We start from the raw sequence: 27,183 nt of genomic DNA, 5'->3' as shown, positions 1-27,183 counted from the left end.
TTAATGCATCGGTTGGACCAAATCAATAATGATGATGATTCTTTTGTTTATTTACTCCAGTGAAATAGAAAGCCATATCTTAAATGTGTGATTTCACTCACAGTGGCCTCGCTCCTTTTAGTTAAGTGAAGCATCTGAATGCGTCTTCCGTCAGTGGTTGTGTTCACCCTGCTCATGATCTTGGTGCTCACAGGACGTCCACGCGCCCTGTGACTGTGGGCTATCTTTGTATCCTGTGCGTTGTAATTATGAAAGCAATCATAAACTGCTGCCCTATCTCTGAAAGATTGGAGGAGATGAATTTAATGTGGTTAACGATCACCATATTCCTCCATTAACCCCTTGCTGCCCATTATCAAAAATCTCCTGAAGCTGGGACAACATTAGCATTAACACTCGAGTACGGCTCTCAATTACTTCAGCGACAATGCACCCGAGCATGTTTCCTCTCATTGTAAACCACAATAAGCTTCTTATCTCATCTGACAAAAATGTGCGAGAAGAGCCTACTCCTCCAGTTGAAAGATTTCTGATGGGATTTGTATTTGTCGCAGTGACCTTTCAAGCATGAGGCTTTCCCTCCCCCCCTTATGGTAAAGCCCATGGAGACGGCATCTTCACAATACAACTTGATTGCGGACTAATTCAAAAAGAGAATTAAAGCGGATTTGCTCCCGCTTAAATGAGAACTTGGGAATAACCCCCGGTGAAAGTAAAATAGTCCCGTTAAACCCCGTGTGTGTCAAGCGCGGTGGGTCTGCGCGATAATCGCAGTGACACGTTGATTCTGCGATGACTCCATTTAGAGAGTTGGGAAATGTAAACTAGCTGAGCAGCCACATTACCTCTTGGCCGTGCAGACAGAGTTCAGAACAAGGTCGCAGCCTTCCCATCTGGGGCCCTTTTAGTTGGAGGAGTCACCAGAGGGTGCTTACTAAATGGGATCACCAACTGCCCGGAGGACTCCACTGCTGTTGTTTTTTCGGGGGGGGGGTCGGTTTCTCCCTCTGATTTTTCTCAAGGTAGCGGGGCACTGCTCACTGCCCGTTCCACATTAATCTCGCCGTTTGGGACTGTGTAACTATCTAGACCAATTATCTAAATATTGCAAGTCAAGGATAAATTCGTGCATCTAGAATTCCGTCTCTGTGTATAGCCTGTGTCCATCCATCCATCTGTCCGCTGCACACATACTGTTTTTTAAACCCACAAAGCCAAATGCCGCTCTATGTCATTGTCTGTGGACCGCGGCGCTGGAGGGAAAGAATCCACTCTGAGGCCCTAAGCTACGGCAAATAGCTTTTTTTAACATGCAGTTAGTAGTTACACATATGGAACTCCCATACGGAAACGTCACACCGTGTGGGAGTGTGTTTGTTGTGTCAAGACGGAGCCCGATGGTTTTTCTCGATTTAATTTAGCTTTGCAACCTCTTTGTTTTCGTCCTTTCATTCCTTCTTCATTAGAGACGGCGAGGAGAGGAGTATTACCCCAGACAGCATTTTGTTGTTTGTAAGGCAGTAGGTGAGACTCGACTAGAAAGGAAAGATTTGGGTCAGGAGAATGTTTGGTCTCTGCTTGAGACCAGAGCGGATGAGATAGGGAGAGACTGAGATGAAACTAACTGGCAACAGTTCACAGCTGTCTATGTGCATGTACAGATCTGTGTTGCCGTCACGATCGCATCTGTCTTCTGGGTAAAAAAAGCAAACAATGTTTTACCTTCTTTGTGATATAACGCGTTGTCTTCTGCCCGGCGCTCTAGGAAATACTGTTCAGCTGTCGTCACTATATATGCATGAAATGATAATTGTGTTTGTGAGACAGTTACAGAGTCATGAAAACTCTCGCACGGACAAGGAGCACCGACTACGACGATCGGCTCTGCTTGGGATTTTTTTACTCTGTGTTTTATCACGGCAGTTACACAGACTGTGAATTACTGGCAACGGTGCACATGCACTGAATCCATCTCCCCACCAGTATGGGTATGCACACAGACACACGTCTTTCTCTCTCTTTGCTCATTCTCCCACAGGCTCTAGTCCTCGCACGCACGCACGCACGCACGCACGCACGCACGCACGCACACACACACACACACACACACACACACACACACACACACACACACACACACACACACACACACACACAGACACAGACAGACAGACAGACGGTCACACAGTCACACGCTCAAGGGGATGATAGGATGATAGTACAGATGGCATACTGGAGTAATATTCTCCATATGGGAAGGTAATTTCGTCAGAGCAGTCGTGTGGGGAGAAGGAGAGAGGGATATTAGATCTGCAGAGGGAAAGAGAGAGAGAGAGAGAGAGAGAGAGAGTTAGAGAGTTTTTGTAGTACATGGCCACAGGATCCAGGACTTAATTTAGTCATTTAGAATAATTGCACTTTATTTCATAGTGATTAGATAGTAGTAAATGTAGTTGATCCACAGCTGTAGGTATCTTTTGAGCTATGTTATTATTATTTCTAATCTGTATCATATCCATCCGGGGGCACATGTATGTATAAATATATATATAAATAGTTCTGAGAATCTTAGCTTTCCAATGATGAATGGCATCAGTGTAACCTTTAACATAGTGTTTCTGTAAACGGGTCCACGTGAAGTGCTGTGTTTTGATGACGGCCCGCGGTTGAGTGATTTTACTCTGAACTCAAACAGTAACTTCCTCGGGGATAAATTCAGTGTTCTTGTTGTGTGATATCCCAGGACTAAGAGGACTGTCGAGAGAGCACAGGGGACACACGCATGCACATTTGATTTCGCACAGATATATCACAGTAACTGTATCATTTAAAATAAGTGTGAGGCAACAGAAATAAGTGGCTGAAAGTGTGTTGACAGGGCTACGGTTTGATCGTGGCTCGGGGGCAGAGACTGATGACCTCAGTTAGTGTGGTGGTAACGGTCACCCACAGACAGAAAGGCCTGCGAGGACATTCTTCAGCATGTGCCTCCTCGGGGTGGGTTAAAGAGTCAGCACCATGGACAGCGCCTGTGACACATCATCTCCTCTGGGCCTTTGAAATACCAGCTTCAATCGGGCGGACAGGATTTCATTCTGCTTAATTCGACCATAACTAAACCACCGTTAAGGACATAAATATTAGTCATGATGAAACATTTACATGACAAAGGTCTTTTGCACTGCAGGAGTTTTTTGTTTTTTTTGTTCAAAGCTGAAGGAATGATCAGATTGAACATTTTCCTACAGTTTAATTTCACAGTATTTTTTTTTCACAAGCTAAGATAAACCCATTCATCATAAGAAAATACATTCAAAAAAAGGACTTAATGACGTGGCTGTTTGATATATTGTCAAGAGTTTAAGGATCTCTTTGCGGAAACTTGGCCATTCTAATAAGTCCCGATGTCTCTGTCTTTCTTTCTGTCTTTTTCCGTCTCCGTCCTTCGATTTTCTCGACAACCACTCACCCCATCGCCAGCGAGCTTGGCGGTTGGATTGCTGAGCACCCATGTAAGTGCAGTATGGAAGGTGTTTGGGATGACTTTGTTATGCCTCGTATTATCAGCCCAAAGCGGATCCCATGGTCTGATAAATACATGTCTGGCACGTTTCTTTTACAGCCGCTTACTGTGAACCCCTCCAATGTAGATTTGAGTCCACCTCATATCTCCCCCACCATTCAAAAGATTTGCTGAATAAGAGAAGAGACATTTTGTCATTCATTATTTTTGATGTAATGCATCTGTTGTTTGTTGCAAAGTCGTGTTGCAATCTGTTTTACCATACCAGCAATGTGACGCAGCGGTAGGCCAAATTAGCAGCTAAGTCCCTTTTTTTTCCGTGTCAGGTGGTATTAGAGGCGCTGAGTGCCATTACTCTGCAAACTCATCCAAATCACTTCCACTGTTTTTTTAGAAACAAACTATAAAAGACTGGAGGCTATAGATTGTAGGTTTTCTTTTTATAGAGCAAATCTATTTTTCATGAGGAGACTTCTGCGTTTCAAGCTCATAGACCTTGTGAGTGTCGGCCTGCCGTGGATGCCACAATGCTACAATGCTGCCAACTGAGAGGAAACGGGAGACGGGTGAACCAGATAGTGAATAGACACGCATGACACTAACTGCACATTAAGCTGGGAAGCATGTCTTTCTTCATCATTTGTAACAAGGAGGGATATTTTCTCTCCGGCAGAGTAAAGGCGGAAAACAACTCCAGTGTTCACTGAATCTGCGTACGTGTGTGCTCCTGCTCTTGTGCTCAGCCGACCATCCATCTAAGCGATTGTTCATGTCCCGCACATGTCTGTGCACATTTGTCTCCATATGTCATGTTGTGTGTGCAATTATCTGCACTGCTTGTTTTGCGGTTATCTGCGTACAAACAGCTTAGCCCGAAGAAAGCGAGAGCCCGAGTCATTATCAAACACAGCTCCTGAAAGCTTGATGTGCAGATAAGGGTCCGAATGTGCGTCTCCACATGAGTGACGATGTGCGTGTAGTGCACGAGCCCAGCGATGTATGTAAATAGCAGGGTTTCAGCTATAGGCAAATTGCTGCACTGTCACTGTATAACATGGAGGCGAAGAACAATTAGTTAACTGAGCCCTGCAATTAAGATGCACAAAGATACGAGCACTTTATACCAAAATGGCAAAGGAAAGCTGTTGACGCTGGTTTGAGTTTTTCCTGTTCATTTGTTGTGTATAGTGTGCCCTCCTGCTGTGTGAGCCAGGCTCGTAACGACAAAGTCCTCGTCTAACACTTGTGAGTGAGAAGCTTTCCGGCGACCACTAGTCATTGTCAATGGTTTGGTCCAAGTTCCTTGTAAACTGGTGGGTTACTGAGCATGTGCTAAACTGCACCTCTTCATGTCTTTTCTGCACTGTGGCTATATACTGCTAATTAACAGTAATAGCTGCCGCAATGTCTAAGCTGAAGAAAATGAAAAAAAACAAAACTGTTTTACAATGTCTTTTTTAAAGAATTTCTCTGTCAAGGGGAACAGTGTCTCAGACAGCTTTGTAACTGGGACATTCTGCTGCGGTACGCCTCTGATAAACTTTTTTCACTGTATTGAACAGGGAAATTGTTTCTTTTAACTTCACTGAAAGACAATGTGTGAAGAATAAATGAAAAGAGAATTATTTTAGAAGCTTTCTATCTTGTAAACCTGTCCAATAGCCGCGGAGTATTTATACACGTCGTAGCCGTTGGATGCACATGGGCATTTGATAACATTCTGACTGTCATAGTTGATTTTAAATGAATAAATTTCAATTGTCATAAAAAAAAATGTTATCATAAAACCGGAGGGTTGCAGCACTTAAGACACTGAATTTGATTCTCTGAAAGTGCGTATTCATCACTGCTATTCACTGTTGTTTATATCCATTATGTCAGCAGTTCATTGAATACACTCATTTTTTACCTTAATCGAAAACTGGCTTTCTTCGACATCATACAGTGTAAATGTGTTCATGGGAAACGTTGAACCTTGATTTTCATCTGTCCAGGACCTCACATTTCAGACCCTGCTCTGACTCATCTTCTGTTACACTGGGTTTCAGTTGTCAGGGTTTTGCTTTGTGTTTTTCTATTACTCTTTCTGAGAAGTGTGATGGTGTTTTCTAACCATTCTATCTTGCACTATGATTAACGTTTTAGCCTTGTATACTTGACTGTCAAGATGATCGGATGTTACCGTCCAACACAGAGCTCGATTCTCGTTAATCGGAACCTCGAGAATCTCCCCCTTGAAAAATGCATAGCAGTGGAAAAGACGCTTTAAATGGTGGACTTCGCCCTAAAAGTGTGATTCCCTGAGAAAAAAAGACATTATTGCTTATTAAAGTGCAGATCTTTGGGATGTAAATATTTACACTCTTTTTTCCAAAAAAAATATCTAAGTAAATTAAATAGGAATTCCCTTATTTTCTTTTTTTATCATGTCACCATTCATTCATTCATTCATTCATTCATTCATTCGAGGCCTCTCCGTGCGACCTTTTCTGTTTTAATCTCTACGCCGTGAATAGCTTCACTGGAGCCCTGAAGATTGCATCCCTTGTTCAGTGAAACCTCAGCAGTGGATGTTGAGAGAACTCATTGCTATCCCCTATAGCCACACTCGAGCCAGCCCGGTCCTCGGTGTAGTTTCGACATTTGAACATGTTTTGCATGGTTAATTCACCAGGGCTGCCCCAGCATTTTGACTGACTGCTCTATAATAACAACCTTAGGTTTGCAGTGTGTCGCAAAGTGTTTGACCATCACGCCGGAACTCGTTTTAATTCTCCGGGTGAGCGCCTCAGAAAACGTGCAAAATGTGAATTGAGGTATTTTGTAAAAGAAATGACACTGAAGAGCGTGCAGCAACCTTTAGAGATGTAAGACTTTTTGGCACCAGTTCATAATTCCGTCATCGAGAAAGGGCAACATTGCAAAATTGCACTCATAAACCAAAGACAACTTACAAAATATTATAGATTCCCAGTTGTGTTTTATAGGTTGGTCTAAATAGTTATGTGGGCAGTGGAATTCTTTGAAGGGTTTCTGCAGATTAGGATCAGAGTTTGTCTTTTATGTGTTGTTCAGTCTGTTATAGGGCTTAGACACATTGGTTTGTGATCTGCCGTTTTGAAGCCTCGAGTATAGCATTTTGTTTTGACCAGCGCCATCGGTATTTTTTTAAACAAGAAACCATATTTGGAGGAGCGGGGCGTGGGCCTGACTGAGAGCTCATCCACTGCACGTCCACCTACGCCTGCGACCACGTATCCCAGCCCCGATGCATACAGTGTTTTATCCTCTATTTTACTCTAAATGTGTCTCTTCTTCTCATTGTACTTACATTATACTAACCTACTTGCTAACTTACATTTATTTTTTAATTCAAGCCTGTGGTTACTAAAATTCCAGGAGAACATTGGAGCAGGAGACGAACGTACGTGGCAGGGTTGCCCCTGACAATCTGATCCTGGATATGGCTGATTACATCATTCTGATCACTCCAGAGTGTGTTTTGTGCGTCAAGTGCGCACCAATTAAAAATCAAGGCATCACAATGTTAGGTGAACAGACAAAGGATAAAATATCAAAGCCTACACAAAGCAAACTATGAGAAATAATTAATTAAAAGTAAAAAAAGAAAACAAGCATCTATCTTTGTTTTTTTGTTCCATCTGATGTAGTTACTAGAGCAACGGGGATTGAGGGAATTTAGTAGAGTAATCCTCAACCTTAATAGTCAAGGTCTTGCACATTACTGACCCACAATAAACACCTAACTCTCTTCATGCTTCCCGCAGTGATGTGGACGTCTGACAATAGGACAACAAAAGCACCAAATAAATACATTCTGTGCAGAAGCAGGGTTTGCCTTGTTGCCTGGTAACCTTTCATCCTGTTTAAACAAGAGTATGGTTAAATGATCAACATGTCGCAAGTGCATTGAGGGTCAAAATCGGAAGTTGCTGGGAATAAAAGGCGCCGTTCAAAAGGGTTTGTTTAGTCTCTTGATGATTAATCAACAGTACTTGAGTCTCTTAATTAGTCATTGGTTTGTCCTGGGCACAACATGCAATAAACCAATCAGAGTGCCTTCTCGCATTTCCTTTAAAAGCCACGTGTGCTCGTACCTTGGGGGATTTGCCAGGTAGTTAGAGTTTCTCTGCTGAGACAACACTTTCATATGGCCCACGGGCAGATTTCGCTGTCTGTGTGTGTGTGTAACAAACAGGGTGTACAGTATATGTGTTGTGCACACACCTATGCACCTACTGCATATATGCATATTACAATCTTCACAGCGTGCCATGAGATGACATTGATATACGGCACCACTGAGGTTTTCGTTGGCCAAAAGTCCAGTCGGTTTCCGCTGCCTCGAGATACAAATGCGCCCTCATGCACCTCATCGCACCTCATTGGCCATGGGCACTCAGGTGGTGGCAAGTGCATTCGCTAGTTAAGCAGCCGCTGAACAGGAAAATGACAACTGTGACGGTCGGAAACTCGTAAGGACACTTGCTTCACGCTTGGCAGCGCAATGTGCTGGGTCTTACTGTAAAGGGGCCCGTGTTTAAACACTCGCTCTGCAGCCTACCCGTCGGATCCACCTGAAACATTATCAGGCAGACGACTTACTATACGTCGACTAGCCACCCTCCAATCCTGCAAAGTATGCAACATCATTCAGTGATCACTTTTTAATTAGTCTCTCAGCGGTTGTACTGAGCAACATTTTCAACCCACTTTCTCAAATTGTTCTCTGGAGCTCGTTTTAGTCCGAGACAACTACATTCGAATCGGAAGTAACTTGTCATCGCCAGACAAGTTTTGTTCACATGTTTTCTTTAATGATTAATGTTTTGTGTTGGGATTCCCAAACCTGCTGTCGAAGACAGTCTGTCTTCACCAAGGCTGGGAGCTCAGCAGTCGGTTGGTTGGTTGGTTAGAAAATACAGTTTTGGTCACAACTTTTGATGGTTGTGTGGGCATCGCACAATCGCACGACAATGTTTTGTCCGTGAATACCGATCGATCTGCTGATGAAATAAGCCAACGAGTGCAGATGATGTCAGTCTGTCCCGCTGGTGCTATGCATTGCTTGTTTATTGTGGCTGTGAAAGAACTTACTATTTTGTTTTGTTTCTTTACTAGAGAGTGATGGCAAGTGCTCTGCTGATGCCTGCACGGTACAGTATAAGATGTTACTATACCAATTATATAACATACCGTATTTAATTTAATTTAGTTTCATCATTTCATTATTAAAGTTAAAAAGAAATCAAGTGAAACTTGTCCAGTTGAATTGAAAAAATGTGTGAAGGCCCCTATTGTACTCTCATAAATTTGGGTAAGAAAACATCAAGACCGTTCATGCAGACGCAGAGAGTCACTGTCTCTGGGAGCGAGAGGCATATCTCGGACTTGGAATGAATACAAACAAATCAGATTTGGTAATCGAATAGAGACATGAGCTTGTGTCCACCAAGCACCTTTTTTTTGGTTTGTTTTTTTAGCTAGCAGCAACACTCAGCAGATGCTTGGGGAAATGGCTAGTCATGGTTCATACTGTTGCTATGCAACGGTATGGGACTACTGGAAGCACAAAGCTCTTTGGGTTAAATTGGTTTACTTGGTTAACTTAAATCACACTGGCACTTTGAGGGGAAAAAAGTGCTCCGCTCTTAGCACTTTGAGAAGCGTCTTCTTTTCTTTTTCTTTTCGAGAAGGAAATGAGGCCAGTGAAGAAGTCTTCAAAACAAGACTCGTTCAACACAAGACTCGTACAGCTGAGCTGCTTTCTCGGTTCATACATTTTCAAAAATGTGGCATGAATAAAAGCTACTGCACCTTATACATTACAGGCATTTTATGAGGAGTATAGCACTTCAGGCCTTCTATTTTGAGCTTTAGATTGTTTTTGGATTAGTTTTTGATTTGAATAACCTAAAGTAGAGAATGAATGCAATTATCTACTGTACCTTAGTAGACAAAGCGAGTTACAATTTGTGTATTGCCTGACTCGATATGGGGTTCAGTGTCTTGCTAAAAGACAAAGATCAAATCACCAAATAAAGTGTATCAATAATAATAAAGATAAGATAATATAATCCTTTATTGGTCCCACTCTGGGGGAATTTTCTGTGTCACAGAAGCAAAGGGGGATGATGAAAACAGAAAACATCACAAAAAGAGAAATAAATAACTAAACAGTCAGTTGATAATTGAACTGAACTGAACTGAAATTATTTGAATAAAACATTTCAAGAACAAACCAGTCAAATTCAGAAGAGAGAAGCAGTGATGAGGGCACCGGGGAAGAGGAGGGATGAAGAAGACAAGCGGGAGAGCGAGGTGGATGGACTGAAGGAAGAATGAGGAATAGCGGAGGTGAGGAGTGAGACAGCGGGAGAAATGGGTGGTGGGGTGTCATTTCCTCTGTTAAATTACTGCTCTGTTTATCTTGTGAGCACACTCAATCACAGTGGGCCTACTCTGCTGGAAGGGCACACACACACACACACACACACACACACACACACACACACACAAAAACACAAACACACCCGTAGCCGGGACGAGGACGATTTTTATTACTTTCTGGACATTCCATCAAGAAATATCCGTCCAGTCATTGTGATTGTGAGGATGGCAAAGGATATACACACACACACACACACACACACACTGCATCTGTTGTGCACAGATGCAGTTTTTGGCTGGATGTGTTTCTGTCTCATTTTTCCCGTCTCAACTGAGAAACCACATCCGCTTTCAGTTCACACTCAGTATCTCTCTCTCTCTCTCTCTCTCTCTTTCCTTCTCTCTCTCTGACCATTGCATACCCAAATACAGTATTTTATCATCAATGAAAAGGCAAGGCCAGGAATAAAAGGAAAGTGACTGAAACAGAGAGACATTTGACTTTTTTTTGTTGCAATTGAGAGAAGGTTAAATGAGATTTTGTCTGACAGATTCTCTTTCGGTCGCACTGTCTGCATCATTAGACATCAGTTAGTTGCAAGTTCTTTTGTTCTGCAAGAAGAAGAAAAAAACAAGAGTTGACTGACAACTCTGTGATCCTACGATGTCCCAGCCAATACTGAAAATCGGACAGATAACCTCCATTGTCTCAGAGTTACTTCTATGGCTGCCAACTGAGCTATTGTCTTCCTATGGAAAGCACACCAGATGCAGCACTACCTATTGGCATCGGACACTTATCCGAGTCCTTACTTCTGCATTCGTTGCTGAATGGTGAAGGAATTTGTCCGAAACCGCTGCTCATGTTTGCAGACTGTCCTTCCAAGAGAAACTGCCGCACCGGTCCTATCAATAATTCGTCAGAAATTACCTTTGTTTACGTTGAAGTGGAAAAATGTACAGCTCTAGCGGCGGCGGGAATTATAACTCATGTCCAGTGTGCAGAGGAGGAAGTCTGGTAGGAGGAGGAGGAGGAGGAGGAGGAGGTCAAGGAGGTCAAGGTGGATGATTGGATCAATAAAGCGTGGGACTGAAGAACGGCACTTTATGATACAACATTATGATATTTTATTATAATGTACCTAAATATGCCCTATAGTTAGTTTCTCCATGGAATTAAAGTTCAAAACACTTATCATGTTAAGCCACTCTCACAGAGGAAACAGAGGTGGAAACAGAGGCATCTGAAAAGGCCTGTGCTGTAAGTAAACCGTGTTGAGCAAAATGGCCTTACGCACCTGGGGCTGTTGGGCCCGAGCGTGGAATTGCCGAGCGGGGGGGGGGCTAAAAGTGAAGGGGTTATGCACGGCTAACAAAACTGCAAGGAAAATAAAAGGCACATCGCAGGAGAGGAGGGCATGCCAAGTGTGCCGTGACACAGCGAAGCAGGTTCCTCTGTGTGCAGGGAGATGAAAGCACAGTACTTACGTACAGTACGAGTCGAGCATAGTGAGAGAGTTTCTCCTCCCCTCCTCTCTTTCTTCTCTTCTCCTCCTTCTCCCCCTGTCTGCTGTGATGAATGGTTTTGATATTGGCCGTGTGTGCCTTTCTTTCCTCGATCGCGCGTGCGTGCGTGCGTGCGTGCGTGCGTGCGTGCGTGCGTGCGATGAATGTGTTCGTACCGGACAGGCCCGCAGGGCTTTAGCTACTGTTAGTAGTGCTTAAAGATGACTGGAGTAAAAAGGCTCTATGTCACCTCTCTCTCTCTCTCTCTTACACACACACACACACACACACACACACACACACACACACACAGATTAGCCCTGTATAAATGGCTGTGTCCTAGGGGTATGCAGCACAGCACTATGACAGGTGACATGTCGTTTCCCTCTCTTTCTCTCTCCTTCTCTTATCTTTTCCATCCCCCTCTCCCTCCATCTATCTTTTATCTCTCTGGCTGCAGACTTCATTGGCAGAGGCAAAGCCTTTGCAGCACATTGTCAATATTACATATGCCGCTTCAAACACGCTTGTCTGCGTGCGAGCGCATGTGCGAGTGCATGTTTGACTTGTACATCATGCTGTGAGCAGACATGTCTTGAGCCACATTTTTTGCCGCGAGCCTCTTTTTCGCCAGGTTCAGCATTACAAGATGTATTACACGCCTCAGTGAACACAGGTCCCGGGGACACTTTCTAGTAACGTTGCCATGATAATGAGAAAGAGTTTTTTTTCCTGAGAGGGCATGAGATTTAGAAAGTCTGAACGCTTATTATGGCCGCAGCTCGGACGTTTTTACAAAAGTGATTATCTTCCGAGATTGGCAGATCGATTTTTTGTAAAACCTGAATGAATATTTACATAACACTGTCAGTGAAAGTCACAGTCAGCCTGCCAGCAGAGTCCTCATTCAAGGATCCTGATCAGGGACACTCGTCCATTCCGATTCGCGTGAGATGATCCTGCTGTTTTAAGCTCGGTGCATTGTAGTGCACACAACATGGAGCATTTGGCAAGACCACATATTTTTTTTCCCCCTACATATTTTAACAGACATGCCAGTTAAGCAAATGGTGTCACGACTGTGTCTATTCTAGGCGCCATATTACAGCTTTAGTCCAACGGTTCTCCGCTTGTAGTTAATTACCTGTGAGCGTCTGAAAATGTTGTGACAGCTGTTGGTGCTCAACATGCAGTGGATGGATGAAGCACTCTAATTCACTTGTTATGGTGATAACCTAGACATGCTAATTCATATACCATAACCGGTGGCATTTATAGAGCACTTTCCTTCCGTCTTAATGACCTCTCAAAGTGTCACAGTTCACATTCACACATTCACTCACACATACATGTGTCTTAGCCCACGGTGGACCGGAATCGAACCACCGGGAATCATCCTTCCAATTGGTTGACGGCACCGCTCTATCTCCTGAGCCACAGCCGCACCTCAGCGCCTCACCGCAGTTGTCTTTTCAATAACCAAGCCCGAACTCTGTCACCATGTGTCTGACTGTCTGTGCGAGAAGATCACAATGTTCCGAGTAATGTGCTGAGCTAAGAGATATGAACCACGGACCCTAATGAGTTGTCACCAAAAATGTGTTCATTTCCGCACGACTTGACAGAAACGGAAACAGAAGTGCTGATTGGCCACATCCACGGCTCATTGGATGGAGATACAGTGGTACTAGTTACAGCCAACACCAATGTTCAATCGCCTCCGCATGCAATTCCCTCTTGTCATGCTCCATTCTCACTGTTGACTAATGCAGAGAAATGCCACGAACTCAAGAATAAGATGTGATTTTTGAAGCAAACGATTTTCCCCTGATGTGCCGGCCTTCACATCACAACAGGGTATTAAAATTACAGAGAGAAACAAAAAAAAAATGCCCATTTATGAAATGTCAATTTCACAGTCTTGCCATCAATTTAGTATTAAATAAAGGCAGATGGCTTTTTTTTCTTCTTAAAATATGACTCGCACTTCAATTATGTGTTTTGGCCAAAAGGTCTGCATGTCTTACAATAATCCGTCTCACTGCAACGGATTCAACGTCCATTATTTTGTGATATTACTCGTGCTTGGGTTTCCCCGGCATGCATTTGACAGGTCTTCACCATCACGTCAGATCATACAACATAATTTAGACGTTCATGCCTGAGCACAAATGGGAGTAGTAGTGATAGTTTCTGTGGAAAAGATCATTTGAGTGAGGGGTGTGCTTTTTTTGTGTGAAAAGTGGGAAAACACAACACAACACAGTGACAGCAGAGACTGGGATTCACACCCTGAGTCCTGCATGTACAGTAGAGGTTTAAAGCACCTTGGTTAGGGTTACAGAACTAACAGTAAAATAATAACGTGCCATCATAATTAATGTTTGTCTCAACCCTTCCAGATTTATGTGAAGCCTTACATCTCATTCAAAAGTGATTTGGTGTTGAAGATTATATAAACATGTCCACATGTCGTACGTAACTGGAGGAACACATCAACACGTAAATTTAAGCAAATGCTAAAGCCATAATGGGTTTAGGAAAATCAATCAGAGGAAAGATGAGCTGTCAAAGAATACAACAATAAAGAAACCATATGCTATCCTAGCGATTATTGTTTGGTCTCTGTCACAAAGACGCTGCAGTAGGAAGACGCCGGTAAGGACGCAGTTACTTTTCCCCAGAGCTCCTGAGGAAGTTGTCAACACCACTTTGGAGATAAGGGAGGAGAAGAATTCTCATTTCATTTCATAATCATCAACTGTAAAAGAAAAAAAGAGGAGTGTAGAGAAATGTATTGTCAATTAGGTTTTTTTTTGTATAAATTTTTTCTCCTTGACTTGAGTTCACAAGAGAGGAAGCCACTTGTCAGCATTGATTAGCATATTCACAAACTGCAACACCAAAGGCCATAGAGATAGCTGCCCCCCCCCCCCCACCCCCGGCACCTCGTTTTACCCAATCAGCGCTCTTATTCTTAGACACTTTATTCATGCAGCCAGAGGGACAGAGCTCGGAGGAGAGGAGAGGGAGTACAGGTGCAGAGAAGTGGAAAGATGTAATCAAAGAGAATACATAAGTGACAGTGTGTGGCAATCTTACCCAGGAGCCTTTTCTCCTGCTGTCCCTCACCTCTGACCTCTAACCTCACACTCAGCCCACAGGTCCCCGAAAAAAGACGTACTCTAAACACGCACACACACACACACACACACACACACACACACACACACACACACACACACACACACACACACACACACACACACACACACACACACACACACACACACACACACACACACACACACACAGATGTTAGAGCACTTAAGGACTAATTTCCAGCCTTTTGGGGGTTCTTCGCTGGCTTCTTGCTGGGTTGCAATTCCTCACTTTATCTTTCTGCCTCTTTGTGTAAATCTACTTTCAGTATCCAATTGCTCCCGCTTTCCGTCTGCGGTGTCTGCCTGGCAGAAGTACACTCTCTCTCTCTCTCTCTCTCTCTCTCTCTCTCTCGTCAATGTCAGAGCCCATTGTGGGTTTTGGAACTACACTCTTCCTTTCTTGCTCCCTCTCCCACTCCCTGTCTTCTCTTTCTTCCTACACTGTGAACAACTGACGCTCCCTTCTTCCCATCTCTCTGTGACGGGAGGGGGGGGATGGATGAATGGCCTCATTCAGAAGCTTTGCGAACCCAGACACACAGATGCAGCACAGCACACAATACGGGATGGCTCTCAATAATCAGTGGCCTGTTGATGACGCTGCTGCGGCTCAGTTATCTTGTAAACCGTGTGTTAGTGAAGAGGATCAGATATGAAATCCATGAGGTGGCTGAACTCCCTTGCCAGACTATTTATTGTCGAGCTTTATCTTCAATAAGCCGCTGATGAGCACTTTTGAAGCCCGGTGCCAGTATTAAACACTGCATGTTGACATGTTTGATATTTATTAAACCAGATAGAAGCAACATCCATTTGTTAAACTACAATTCACATCTGTCTCTGGGAAAATAAACTACACAACTATTTAATGCTCCAAAAGTCATTCATAGCTCTTATTTTTGCCCATATTCATATGAAATAGCGAGGATACTCTCTCGACAAATATTGATCTTCAGACTTTCTGCTTGTCATAATTAAATTGCCTCTCGAGATGGATGACGACTTGTTATCTGGGTTAAAAATAATTGTCCATATTTATCTGGGAATGGGTGTAATAAGGGTAATGGTATGTGTTAGATTTTTTAATATCAAATGGAAACTGTTATTGATAGAATGAATTGCTCATATAATGTAGCTTGTCATTTTTTTGTTTGACCTCTTCTAGATTTCTCTGTTATATTATTGTTATATTTGTTATAAATGTCCTTTCTTACCATTTAGGTGCCAGTCCTTTTTTTCTTTCTGAGAAGTAGCTCCATTGTTCCATTATCCATGTATAGTGTAGAGGAACAAATATGAAATCCATACTGTGGTCTCTGCCAGATACTATTGATCTCCAGACTTTGTATTGTCTTGTCTATATAATCGTCCTCTTACATGGTGCCATTGTCAGTATACAACTACTGTTTCTCTATCTCACAAAGGAAACCTCTACGTCGGTGCATTTTCTGTAGAACACAAGTCGCAGTATAAACCAGATGTTGAGACGGGACGCTCGCAGGTTGTTATACATTACGAAAGCAGGAGTAGGGATCTGTGTTGCCTGAACTATTGGGGAAAGTCACTCACATGAGTCATTAAAATTACATTCTCTCATTGACAAAACAAAAACTTATTCATTAATGCCTTTTTCAAGATTTGTATTTTCTGCGTTGTAAGTTCTAAGAATTATCATAAAATCAATCCTAAATTTAACTGGCAGCCAATGAAGGGAGGCGAGAATTGGGGAGATATGGGTCCAACAACCTTGGTGTTGGTTAAAATGCAAGCATCAGCATTCTGCACTATAGCTGAAGCCGAGACACTGAGGAGTGACTGATACATGTAAAAAGTGCATTGCAGGAGTCCGGGCGTGAAAAGACAAAAGTGCTTTTAAGTTCCTTTGTTACTGTGCCGTCCTGTAGGTCACTCAGTGCCAGGAATGATTCGCAGAAAGCTCCATACATGTTTGTGAAGGGGGTGATTATTCAAAATGCTTGGCAGTGTATCTGAGCATACTGTATGTTATGTAGGACATTCCCAGACACAAATGAGAGGCAAGAAAATCTGCAGTGGAAGTTGCGAGGATGCAGGCTGGATGTGCTCTCTAGTGAAATGCAGATGAAGACGGAATGTCTGAAAACGATTCATGGAGCGGTCTTTACAAAGACAGAGTGGTTGGACGGACAGAGCAGGTAATTAAGGACCCGAAATCGACAGGAACAAAAATCCACCATTATGGAGATTTTGAGCGAACAGGCGAGGGGAGGCAATGAGGGGTAGAGGTAGAGGAAGTCCCAGGGGACCTATTGTGTCCGATGCTTTTACTGTGGCAATGATGCACCGTGTGGCTGGTCCCCTCCTCTCATTAAAGCTTTATGAAGCAAGCTTAGCACACGTTTTATTACAATGACGCCACTGCCTGGCACATTCCAGCCTTGCGGCGGGAAGCTGGTGATAGTGAAGGGTGTTGCGGAGAAACAAGCCCATGGAGATGTACATCAGAAAGGGAGACATGGGAAAGAGAGGGAATGAGAGGCAAAGGCAAGATCAGAAGGCATAGATGGAAAAATAAGGGAATTGGGGAGATGGGAGGCGAGGGACAGGGGAGGGCAACTCAGAGAGAACTAGTGGATGAATGAAGAAAAATAGATTTTTTTTGTTATCTGCACCGGGCCTGTGTGCGTCTGAGTGTATGGTTGCAGATGACTTAAAAATAGAATGGTCAGGGATTAAGGCTGTCAATATTTCCTTAAGTTTTGATGGAGACCCAGGAGGTGGGTGCGTGCAAAAATACAATGTGCAGACAGTGATGTCACAAACTGCATCCAGGCCAGTAGTTGAAGACAAGCCTACGTTGGCATTGGGGCAGCGCTCCAGACTGTTACCCAGTATGTCAGTTCACAGGGCCGGTGCTCTCTGTTTCTTCTGCTGTTTTTCAATTTTCTGCTCCGTTCCCCATAACAGCTGATCCAGAGAAACACAAATTCATTTAAAAAATCTAGGGAATGGCATTTGCCATGACACTTTTGTCAAAGAAATTCAATTGTATGTTGATTTTTTTTGTCCTTTGACAGTTTAATGACATCATTTCTCTCAGCCAACAACCGCTTTTTCTCCAGTAAGCTGCCATCATGAATAAATGCCAGGAATAATTTTCCCTGCGTGTGTCAATTTTAATATCCGTCCCTGCTTGCCATTTGCTACAAGTCTTGTCAATTCCCTGTTATTTTGATTTGAGGTAAACATTTGCCCTTACCTGCTGGGATTTCAATTATAACGTCAACTTCACATGACTTATCGTGAACATCTTTGTGCATACTAGAGTGTCCTGTTGTCTCAGTTAAACAGTTAACCTGTCATTATGTAGTTTATCACACACACAGCCTCATTTCCATATACCTTTTGTGTTGGTATGTGCTCTGGTTTATCGAATACAACCTGAAAGGGCCGTAAAGCAAATCATCATGGAAGACACTAAGCACTTTGACTTTGAGGACACCGTGACTCAGCTCCCTCTGAATGACGCATGCTAAGTGCATAGTATGCTCGTGCCCCGAATTGAAGACATTTAGCTCCTGTCATAATCGGAGACTAAATCCCTGCCTTATCGCCTGCTGGGTGCAGGGGCCTCGACTTTGTTTAATTGCCACAAGGCAGAGCGTCAAAGCTGCATCTCCCTCAGTGTTTAGCCCCACTGAGGCTTATAGCTGACAATGGAATTACTCCGAGTCCCATGAACGAGGGAGGGAGGGGAAAGGGAGGCAGTCTTTGCCGAAGAGAGGCAGAAGAGATGAGGGGAAGGTGGATTGAGGAAGCAGAAAGAGAAAGGGATGGATGCAGCGTCTGCCCCGGAAAAGAGGAGAGAGGGGAAAAAAAGGCATGAGATGACGTCATTCACAAGGAGAGAGAAAGAAGGTGATGGTCGGCTGTTGCCAAAAGCAAAGTCTGCAGTCCTGCTGTCTTAACGGTTACGCCCCGGTGTGAGGTATAACATGTGGGCTGGACAGTGAAGCATGACGCAGCGTAGGGCTCTCGCTCAAGCCATGCCTCCCTGAAAGAATAGCTGAAATGATGGATGGAGCGATGAAAGAAAGGATGAAAGAGGATGGGGACTCAAAAAGAGAATCATGAATTAGTGTTGGAATGACTGAGACTTTGCGTGCGTGCGTGCGTGCGTGCTGGAAACCTTAGGATGTTAAACTTTAAGCAGGTGGGGTCATTTGACTGCAATTTCCTTAACAACTGTATAAGCAGCCGTGCCAGTTTTGGCCTGCGGGAATGATTTCATGCTAGTAGGTTTTTTTTTTTCATATTGCTCGGCAGCGTCCCAGTCTAGTCTAATTTCTACAAATGTGCGTGCAAATGTGTGGGCTTGTGCTTCCTGGCCTGATGTGTCTGCACGTGAGGGGGCAGAGATTGATGTGTCTCGAGTAGTTAAGTAAAAAGTTAAGTAAAAACAGATAGACTTGGCTCAGTTATGGATGCTCACACATACAGAGAGTGACGTGAGTGAGTCTACTTGGAGTGAGACGTTTGCTGACACTTGCCGAAGCTGTCATTCTATAAAACGGTTGACATTTTCTACCAGATTCCACGGAAACAGGGCCATTTGCTCAGTTTCTACTCTGTTCATTTGCAAAATAAATGCAAATCTTTAAAAAAAAAAAAAACAGCCATTGGATATACACTTTATTCGAGTTTCCTTATTTCTTTCATCTAATCTCCTTTTTTTTCCCCTTCTCCCATTCCGATCCCTACATCCCCTCCAACACCATCTCTCCTATTCTCTTTCATCCTCGCATCAGTCTGTTCTCAGTATTCAAGGGGGGTCTTTGCCATCTTCGGCCTTTACGACAAGCGCTCTGTGAACACGCTGACGTCATTCTGTGGGGCCCTGCACATCAGCCTCGTGACGCCCAGCTTCCCCACCGAAGGAGAGGGCCAGTTTACCCTGCAGCTCCGGCCGTCCATCAGAGGGGCTTTGCTGTCGCTGTTGGACCACTACGACTGGAGCCGATTTGTCTTCCTCTACGACACAGACAGAGGTACATTCATACTTGAACGCAGAGCTGGTGTTACAAGATGAAAAGTGCCCCACAATTTACTGATTCACGTGAGTTTTTATATGTCCACACCAAGAAACCCATGGAAATCTACAATTTACTCTGTGTTACTGTTGCACCTTGAAGCTAGGTTGAGGGACAGAAACGCATGACAGGAGAGAGTTGTATATGTATACAACCCCAATCCTCACCTTATATTACCTCATCTGTTTTCTACTCATGTCTCCTTCCCTGGAAGGAGACAGGTCAGAGAGAGAAATTTGGGGAAAACATGCAGAAAGGGCCGGAAACCTCGTATTTTAGACTAAAATCATTGTAATCAATCCGTCCAAATGGCTGTAAGAGGCGCAGCATTGTGTTCTCATGGCACTGCCAGAGATTGATGAGCTCTGCTGTGATAACTAAGAGTTAAATGGGTAGATCTGCTTTCTTCAATCCCTGGGCCTAAATGAGAAAACTCAGCCATGGAAGATTAAAATAGATTCCCAGATGAGTCTGGTTCCAAACACTTTTTTTTTTTTTTTTTTTGCATGAAGAATTAGCACTTAATTTGGGTTCAGTTTGGAATGGCACACAGAGAACAATATGAGAATTTCATTCAGTTATGATCATCTTGTTAAAAGTCGGTTTCCCTGGGATAGTTTGGCCTTGATTTAACTCCCCAACGCAGCCTTGTTTTCGCATGGATAAAGTACAAAGGCAGAGCCTATGCAGCTGCAATGTCCTGATGGAAAGATATAGCTGATGAATCAAGGGGGGGGGATTTTGAACATTTTCAGCCAGAAACTAGGGTTTGGCCTCAGCTCTTGTAGCATTAACCTGCCTTTAATTTAACCACGCGCTATGTGAATCAGGAACAGCTGATGGCCTCAGCCCCTAACCACTGTCATGGGAATTCTTGGCACGTTATCTCTCTCTCTTTCTCTCTCGCTCTCTCTATCTCTTTCTCACACACACACACACACACACACACACATAAATGCAGACACACAAACAGTGACTAATTCCTTGCCACAGGGTGAGACACACAGGTCAAACATGACGCAGCGTCCCCAGACCACAGAATCGTGTGTGTGTGTGTGTGTGTGTGTGTGTGTGTGTGTGTGTGTGTGTGTGTGTGTGTGTGTGTGTGTGTGTGTGTGTGTGTGTGTGTGTGTGTGTGTGTGTGTGTGTGTGTGTGTGTGTGTGTGTGTGTGTGTGTGTGTGTGTGTGTGTGTGTGTGTGTGTGTGTGTGTGTGTGTGAGAGAGAGAGAATGTGAATGTGAATGTGTAGTTTAGTGTGCTTCGTCTGTGCCTCTGCCAGCCTCCCTCTGGTCCAGGTCGTCTGGGTCAGTACCCAGGGGGAGAAGAGGGAGAAAGAGAGGGGAAGAGGAGATAGGTTAGGTGAGTCGAGCTGGTGGTGGAGCCAAAAAGAGAGATAGTGGCAAAGACAGCTGTGAAACGAAGAGAGGAGGAAACAAGCAAGGTGATTGGGGAGAAGACAGGAAGAGGAGATAAGGGAGGAAGATGGGAGGCAGTGGAGGAAGGCGGGGTGGGGGTGTTACAGAAAAGGTACAAAGGGGGAGAAAAAGGACTGACAGGATCACAAGCCTCTAGGGATATTACAGTATGGCATATAGCAGGGGGAGGAGGGGATGAGAGAGTGGGGAACAAGCAAGAGGAGGGGGAAATGGAGCGAGGGATGGATGCATAGAGTTTGGGCTGTGCTCACCCGTGACTCGGCCAAGGCAGGACCCTTCATTATAGGCTCCCATCAGGCCCTGCTGCCGGTAATGTGCTGGAAAATGGGCAGTAACGTTGTGATCTGTTTTATGCTCCCTGCTCTGCTCGGCTCCACAGACACACACTCTCGCGCGCACACACAAACACGACATATACACAAATTGAGGTATGTCCATGCACCTGCACACATACACCATGACAGACGCATACACACACATATGTGAACAGATGTATGTTTGTGCATGCCTTGAATTAATGTATGACCAAAACGCATAAAAACACATAAACGACGCACAGACGAGTTCAACCCTTCACACAAATACAAACATCTAGACGTAACGCATTTAACATCACTGGCTGGAGGGCTGGAAAGGTAAATGCACAATCACACAACACAAATAAAGACAGACTCCATGTCTTTGCATTGTCAACCACAGTGATTCACACACACACACACACACACACACACACACACACACACACACACACACACACACACACATAGTTATTACTGAGGCTTCAGATGTGCTTTTTGCTTCAACTGAACCAGTAAATAGCTCCCACACCGAAAGAGAAAATACGGGGTAATGGTTCGTACTTTTGCACTGCAGAGTTTGAGTGTGTGATTTTGTGTTGTTGTATACGTTTATGTCACTGTCATTGTTTGCATGTGGATGTGAATGGGCACATTCTTATTTTAATTCCAAAACTCCCATTCGGTCTTAGAGCACGTTTAATATTGATTACAGCCATCATTATGATAAAAATGTGTGCCATTATTGTGAATAATTATTACTGTAATGTTGCCCTTTTTTCTCCTTATTGTTTTTATTTCCACTTGATATGACTCGTAAGTACCAAATTGAAGCCTCTACCTTGTACAGAATTAATTATTTCTTTCTCCTTTCCCCCCTTCCTTTATTCTCTGTTGTCTAGGTTATGCAATACTGCAGGCAATTATGGAGAGAGCGGGGCAAAACGGATGGCAGGTCAGGACACACACAAACACACACATTTTTGGAGACAGGCCAAACAAACAAGAACCCATATATTAACTTGCGGCATACATATGTAATTTACACAACCAGACACACAATGCGTACACTAAACATCATATTTAGTTTTTTAACTAGCGTGTGGGTAATATATTCATTACCTCACTTTTGGATGCTGTTTGTATGCATATGCATATACACACATTCATTCATGTATGTTAACCCAGGTGAGTGCAATCTGCGTGGAGAGCTTCAACGAGGCAGCGTATCGCCGGCTCCTCGAGGACCTGGATCGACGTCAAGAGAGGAAATATGTCATTGATCTGGAGCCTGAGCGACTACAGAACATACTCGAACAGGTGATATTATTGATAAGTTAAGCCGGGCTACCTTAGCACAAAGCATTAAACATACAGCTGCAATAGACAGTATTATATGAGCATGGTGGTACTAGAATCAGTGGAGTAATCAGAATGTAAAAGGAACACTACATGGAGCTTTAGTCCTTGTTACTTTCGATATAAATGTTTTACATAAAAGATTATATAACAAGCTTTTTAAATTACAAATCAAACCCCTTTGGCATCTGGTGTCTAACAAAAAGCGTGTCACATTTACGAGTTGTAAACTGTTCCACCAAATACTGATTTTTTTTTTCTCTCTAAACTCTGGAAAATGTTCAGATGATCCAATATCTCACCAAAAAGCTTTGAGAAAAAAAATCCAAAAGTTGAAAAAAGATTTGTATCAGACCTTTGTTATTTCATCTTTTCTCTGCCATTATTCATCTTCCGACCTCTCAGATTGATCTAGTGTCCCGGTGGATATTAAATTCAATATAGAGTAGTTCAAACCAGCTCCACCTCCAACATCCACAGCAGCAACATACTGCTAACGGGTTGATGCTTCATTATACATAAGATACAGTAGTGATGTCATGTATGATCAATCAAAGGGACCAAACTGGTACTTTCCCTTTATTACTGAGACTATCACAAGGACAAATACACAATGTATTCATCACTTTTGTGCAGGACCCGCAGCTTTCATGATTAAATCTGTCAACACATGTAAATACCAGACTATTAAATCATCCTCCATGTAAACAGTTGAACTGATATCTTCAGTCAGAATCATTTTTTTATCAGAATGAAAAACAATACGCATGTAGCGGCTGCTATGGCTTTGTTACAATCAGATTACTACAGACAGGGCAGAGATTACATCACTGACCTTGGTTAAACAGGAATTAACATTTCATACCGAGGTACAACCGCACCACAGTGACACAGTATCACCGCCATGAACCACAGTCAAAGGAAAGGGCTGTGGTGAGAAATGAAAACAAGAGCATGTGAGGAATATTTTGAGCAATTATAGTCAGTATTATATAAATAATGATTGTAGTATAGCAGCACTGTATTGCTGGTGTCTGTCTGCCTGCTGTCTCTTCCAGTCAGCTCTCTGCAACAGAAGTCCTTATGCTTTCTGACATCTGGAAAGAAAACAAGGTTTGAGATTTCCCCTGGAGTTGTGGAATGAAAAATGTGGCTTCCCAAACGTCAGTGTGTGTCATTGCAGTAAACACACCATACTGTCCACTCAGATAGGTTTCTTAAGCAAGCATGCACGCACGCACGGACACACACACACACACACACACACACACACACAAATGCACACAGTATATTATATGCACACACTTATGCTTGTCCAAGTTCCTTAGATTATCTGTCTTGCTTGATGGTTAAGACTTGAGCTCTGACAGGTACCACACATGATTTTTTGTGTGTGTGTGTGTGTGTGTGTGTGTGTGTGTGTGTGTGTGTGTGTGTGTGTGTGTGTGTGTGTGTGTGTGTGTGTGTGTGTGTGTGTGTGTGTGTGTGTGTGTGTGTGTGTGTGTGTGTGTGTGTGTGTGTGTGTGTGTGTGACAATGACATAGACATTTAAAGACATACACACATGTTGGCACTTTCACAGGGCGGATGTGGCTCAGGATGTAGAATCGGTCGTCCACTAACCCGAAGGTCCCCAGTCCTCATGCCGATGTGTCCTGTAAAGCGCATTTAGTGGTCAATAAGACTAGAAAAGCTCTATGTCAATATAGTTAATTTACTTAAATCTTTTTGAAAACACTCATTAACATAATATATTCCCAAGCCCCTAACCTTAGCCTTGACCAGCACACCTAAATGCTTGTTCCAACCCTAAACCTAATTCTAACCATAAACCTAAAAAAGTAATTGTCAGAAATTGAGGACCGCTCAAAATGTCTTCACTCCAAGGGTCTAATAAACACAAGCCTTCACCACTTAACTTGACATGTCTGAAAATGCACATGATACACTGACACACACAAATACCTAGTACTCATGCACTCATAGAACACCACTACCAAAAATACATAAACATATAAATACATGCTGCAAGCTATGGCCAAACAAGCATCTCTCTCACACACACACACACACACACACACACTAGCTTCTACAATCATATACATGTACGGGAACACAAACACACCCCAGTAGCAGCATCCTAGATACACAGACTGACAGACTCTTTCTTAATTGGCTTCTTTGGTGAGTGAACACACACACACACACAAACACACAACCACACACACACTGGGCTCTGCAGTGCTGGCATTGGCTAGTGTTCCTGCGCTCAGACAGACACTGCACTGTTTGTCTGCCCCTGCCAGCTGCGATTTGTGGGCGTGTGTGTGTGTGTGTGTGTGTGTGTGTGTGTGTGTGTGTGTGTGTGTGTGTGTGTGTGTGTGTGTGTGTGTGTGTGTGTGTGTGTGTGTGTGTGTGTGTGTGTGTGTGTGTGTGTGTGTGTGTGTGTGTGTGTGTGTGTGTGTGTGTGTGTGTGTGTGTGTGTGTGTGTGTGTGTGTGTGTGTCAGTACATAGCTGTTGATACGTGTGGGTTGGAGAGAGAGAAGGGAACAATGTGAACAAATTATTAATTAGGTTGATGCACCATGTTAATATAAAACAATAGGGCACATTTCACTCCTTCCCATTGTATATATTAAATTATGACACCAAAAATGATGACAGATTTCCAATTTTAGCTTCACAGTGGTGTCAAACTGTCAGCCACCCGATATCACAGAAACACACCAGCAGCGGAACACAAGACGAGCCAGGCAGTAGTGGCTGTTGTTCACTGGCAACATGTATTGACAGTGCATGAAGTGGAAAAGAAAAGGTGTTAAGGTCAAGACAGTGTTTAGTGCAAGTGACTTGGACATTATAGGCTATTTGAATAGTTTTAAGTTGCCTGAGTTTTGCTATTTCCAAAACAGGATTTGGTGGAAATGTGTTCATGTTGTAGGGAAACCTGACAATGTTTTTTTGAATATATGGATATTATTATATCATATAAAAACAAGTTAAATCCTCCTTTTAACAGGATAATGATTTTTTTGGGGGACCAGGCTTCAGATAATGCTGCTGAAGCACTTTCAATGTTCCAAGATGCTGCAGGGTATTAGCAGCCAGTCTGGTACCAGCAACGGAACTGAAGTCCTCGCAGTCTCATCAACTGCTTTTTAATCAGCATATTAACCATAGCCACTGTTGGGGGAGAGCAGGAGTGAGACTGATGGGGGCTAGTAAGAGTGAGACGGATGGGGGCTGGTGTCCTTTGTTCTGCACTCTCCTGCCTTGGCCCCTATAATGTTATTGAAACAGCCATACTGTAAGTTGATTGTGAATTGAAAATATTGTTCTCTCTCTGGTTTTTTCCCCAGGCTGTCAGTGTGGGGAAACATGTGAAAGGTTACCATTACATCGTAGCAAACCTGGTAAGAACTCTTATTGAAATTCCTTTCAGCTGTTATTTTGAGAATTCTTTTGAAAAAATTGCGAGAGAATTCAGACAGCAGGTTGTTCACAACTGCAACAGGCTGACGAATGAAGCTTAGAAAAAACACTTAACCCTTCTCGTCCTTGAGTTGTTAATTATTTTGTCGTTATTACTAGAGAAAAAAAACAAACCTTGTTTGCCAGTCCAATTTTGGTTCTTATTCCCTCCTCCAAGTTGCAATTTTTCCCTCTACTACAGAACTAGCATATAACCATTCGTCTCTCCTCGACAGAGTTTCCGCTGTAGGACACCGTGAAACCCTGTCAGTAAATGAAGTATTGCCATAACCTTAATCCCTAAAATCTGTTCAACGGCAGCTCCGTCCGGGATGGTGAAAAAGGGGGCCACTGAGCTCGGGTCAAGCTACACAGGCTCTCGGAGCTTTTAGCAATTAGCATCCATCAACCCAGGATAACCCTCACATGTCTTTACTCTCGGCCTGCCTCTGTCTCTGGCCCCTTTCCCAAATGGATCCCTCTTCACAACCACTCCACTAAGTGTCACTCTGCATGGAGTCACACTTACAGCTGTGGAAGTCACTCCATATTAAGTAGGGGTATAAATAATCTGCTAAACTGAGGAAGTATGTTGAGTACGATACGTCAGCAAAGGTGCACAAACTCTCCACTGTTGGAGGGTTTGGTCACACATTTTACAGTCTTCGTCATTTGATCCGGGATGTTTCTTTCTGTCTTTCTTTCTCAGGGTTTTAAGGACATATCTCTGGAGAGGTTCATGCACGGTGGAGCAAACGTGACTGGTTTCCAGCTGGTGGACTTCGGCAAGCCTATAGTCATTAAATTGATGCAGCGCTGGAACAAACTGGATCAGAGAGAGTACCCTGGCTCTGATAGCCCGCCTAAGGTGATGAAACATTTAGACCATCCTTAAATGCTCAGATTGGAAACCGAACCAAATGTCATTGGGAATAGTTTCAATCCTG

At 43.4% G+C, this 27,183-nt stretch overlaps 1 protein-coding gene across 5 annotated transcripts in view; it reads left to right on the top strand.

Moving 5' to 3' along the window:
• Positions 1 to 27,183, top strand: part of gria4a (glutamate receptor, ionotropic, AMPA 4a) — an 85,724-nt gene that overhangs the window by 15,362 nt on the left and 43,179 nt on the right. For all 5 annotated transcript variants that reach the window (XR_007031714.1, XM_035623856.2, XM_035623857.2 and 2 more), the window contains exons 3-7: positions 19,392 to 19,631; positions 22,308 to 22,360; positions 22,594 to 22,725; positions 26,125 to 26,178; positions 26,946 to 27,104. Coding sequence is in view for 4 of the 5 variants with exons in the window: in XM_035623856.2 (XP_035479749.1) it covers positions 19,392 to 19,631; positions 22,308 to 22,360; positions 22,594 to 22,725; positions 26,125 to 26,178; positions 26,946 to 27,104 (638 nt within the window). In the remaining variant the exon portion in view is untranslated. The remainder of the gene's footprint in view (positions 1 to 19,391; positions 19,632 to 22,307; positions 22,361 to 22,593; positions 22,726 to 26,124; positions 26,179 to 26,945; positions 27,105 to 27,183) is intronic.

Source organism: Scophthalmus maximus, chromosome 11 (assembly GCF_022379125.1).
Source record: "Scophthalmus maximus strain ysfricsl-2021 chromosome 11, ASM2237912v1, whole genome shotgun sequence".
Lineage (NCBI taxonomy): Eukaryota > Metazoa > Chordata > Actinopteri > Pleuronectiformes > Scophthalmidae > Scophthalmus > Scophthalmus maximus.
This window is presented reverse-complemented; position numbering and strand designations above follow the sequence as displayed.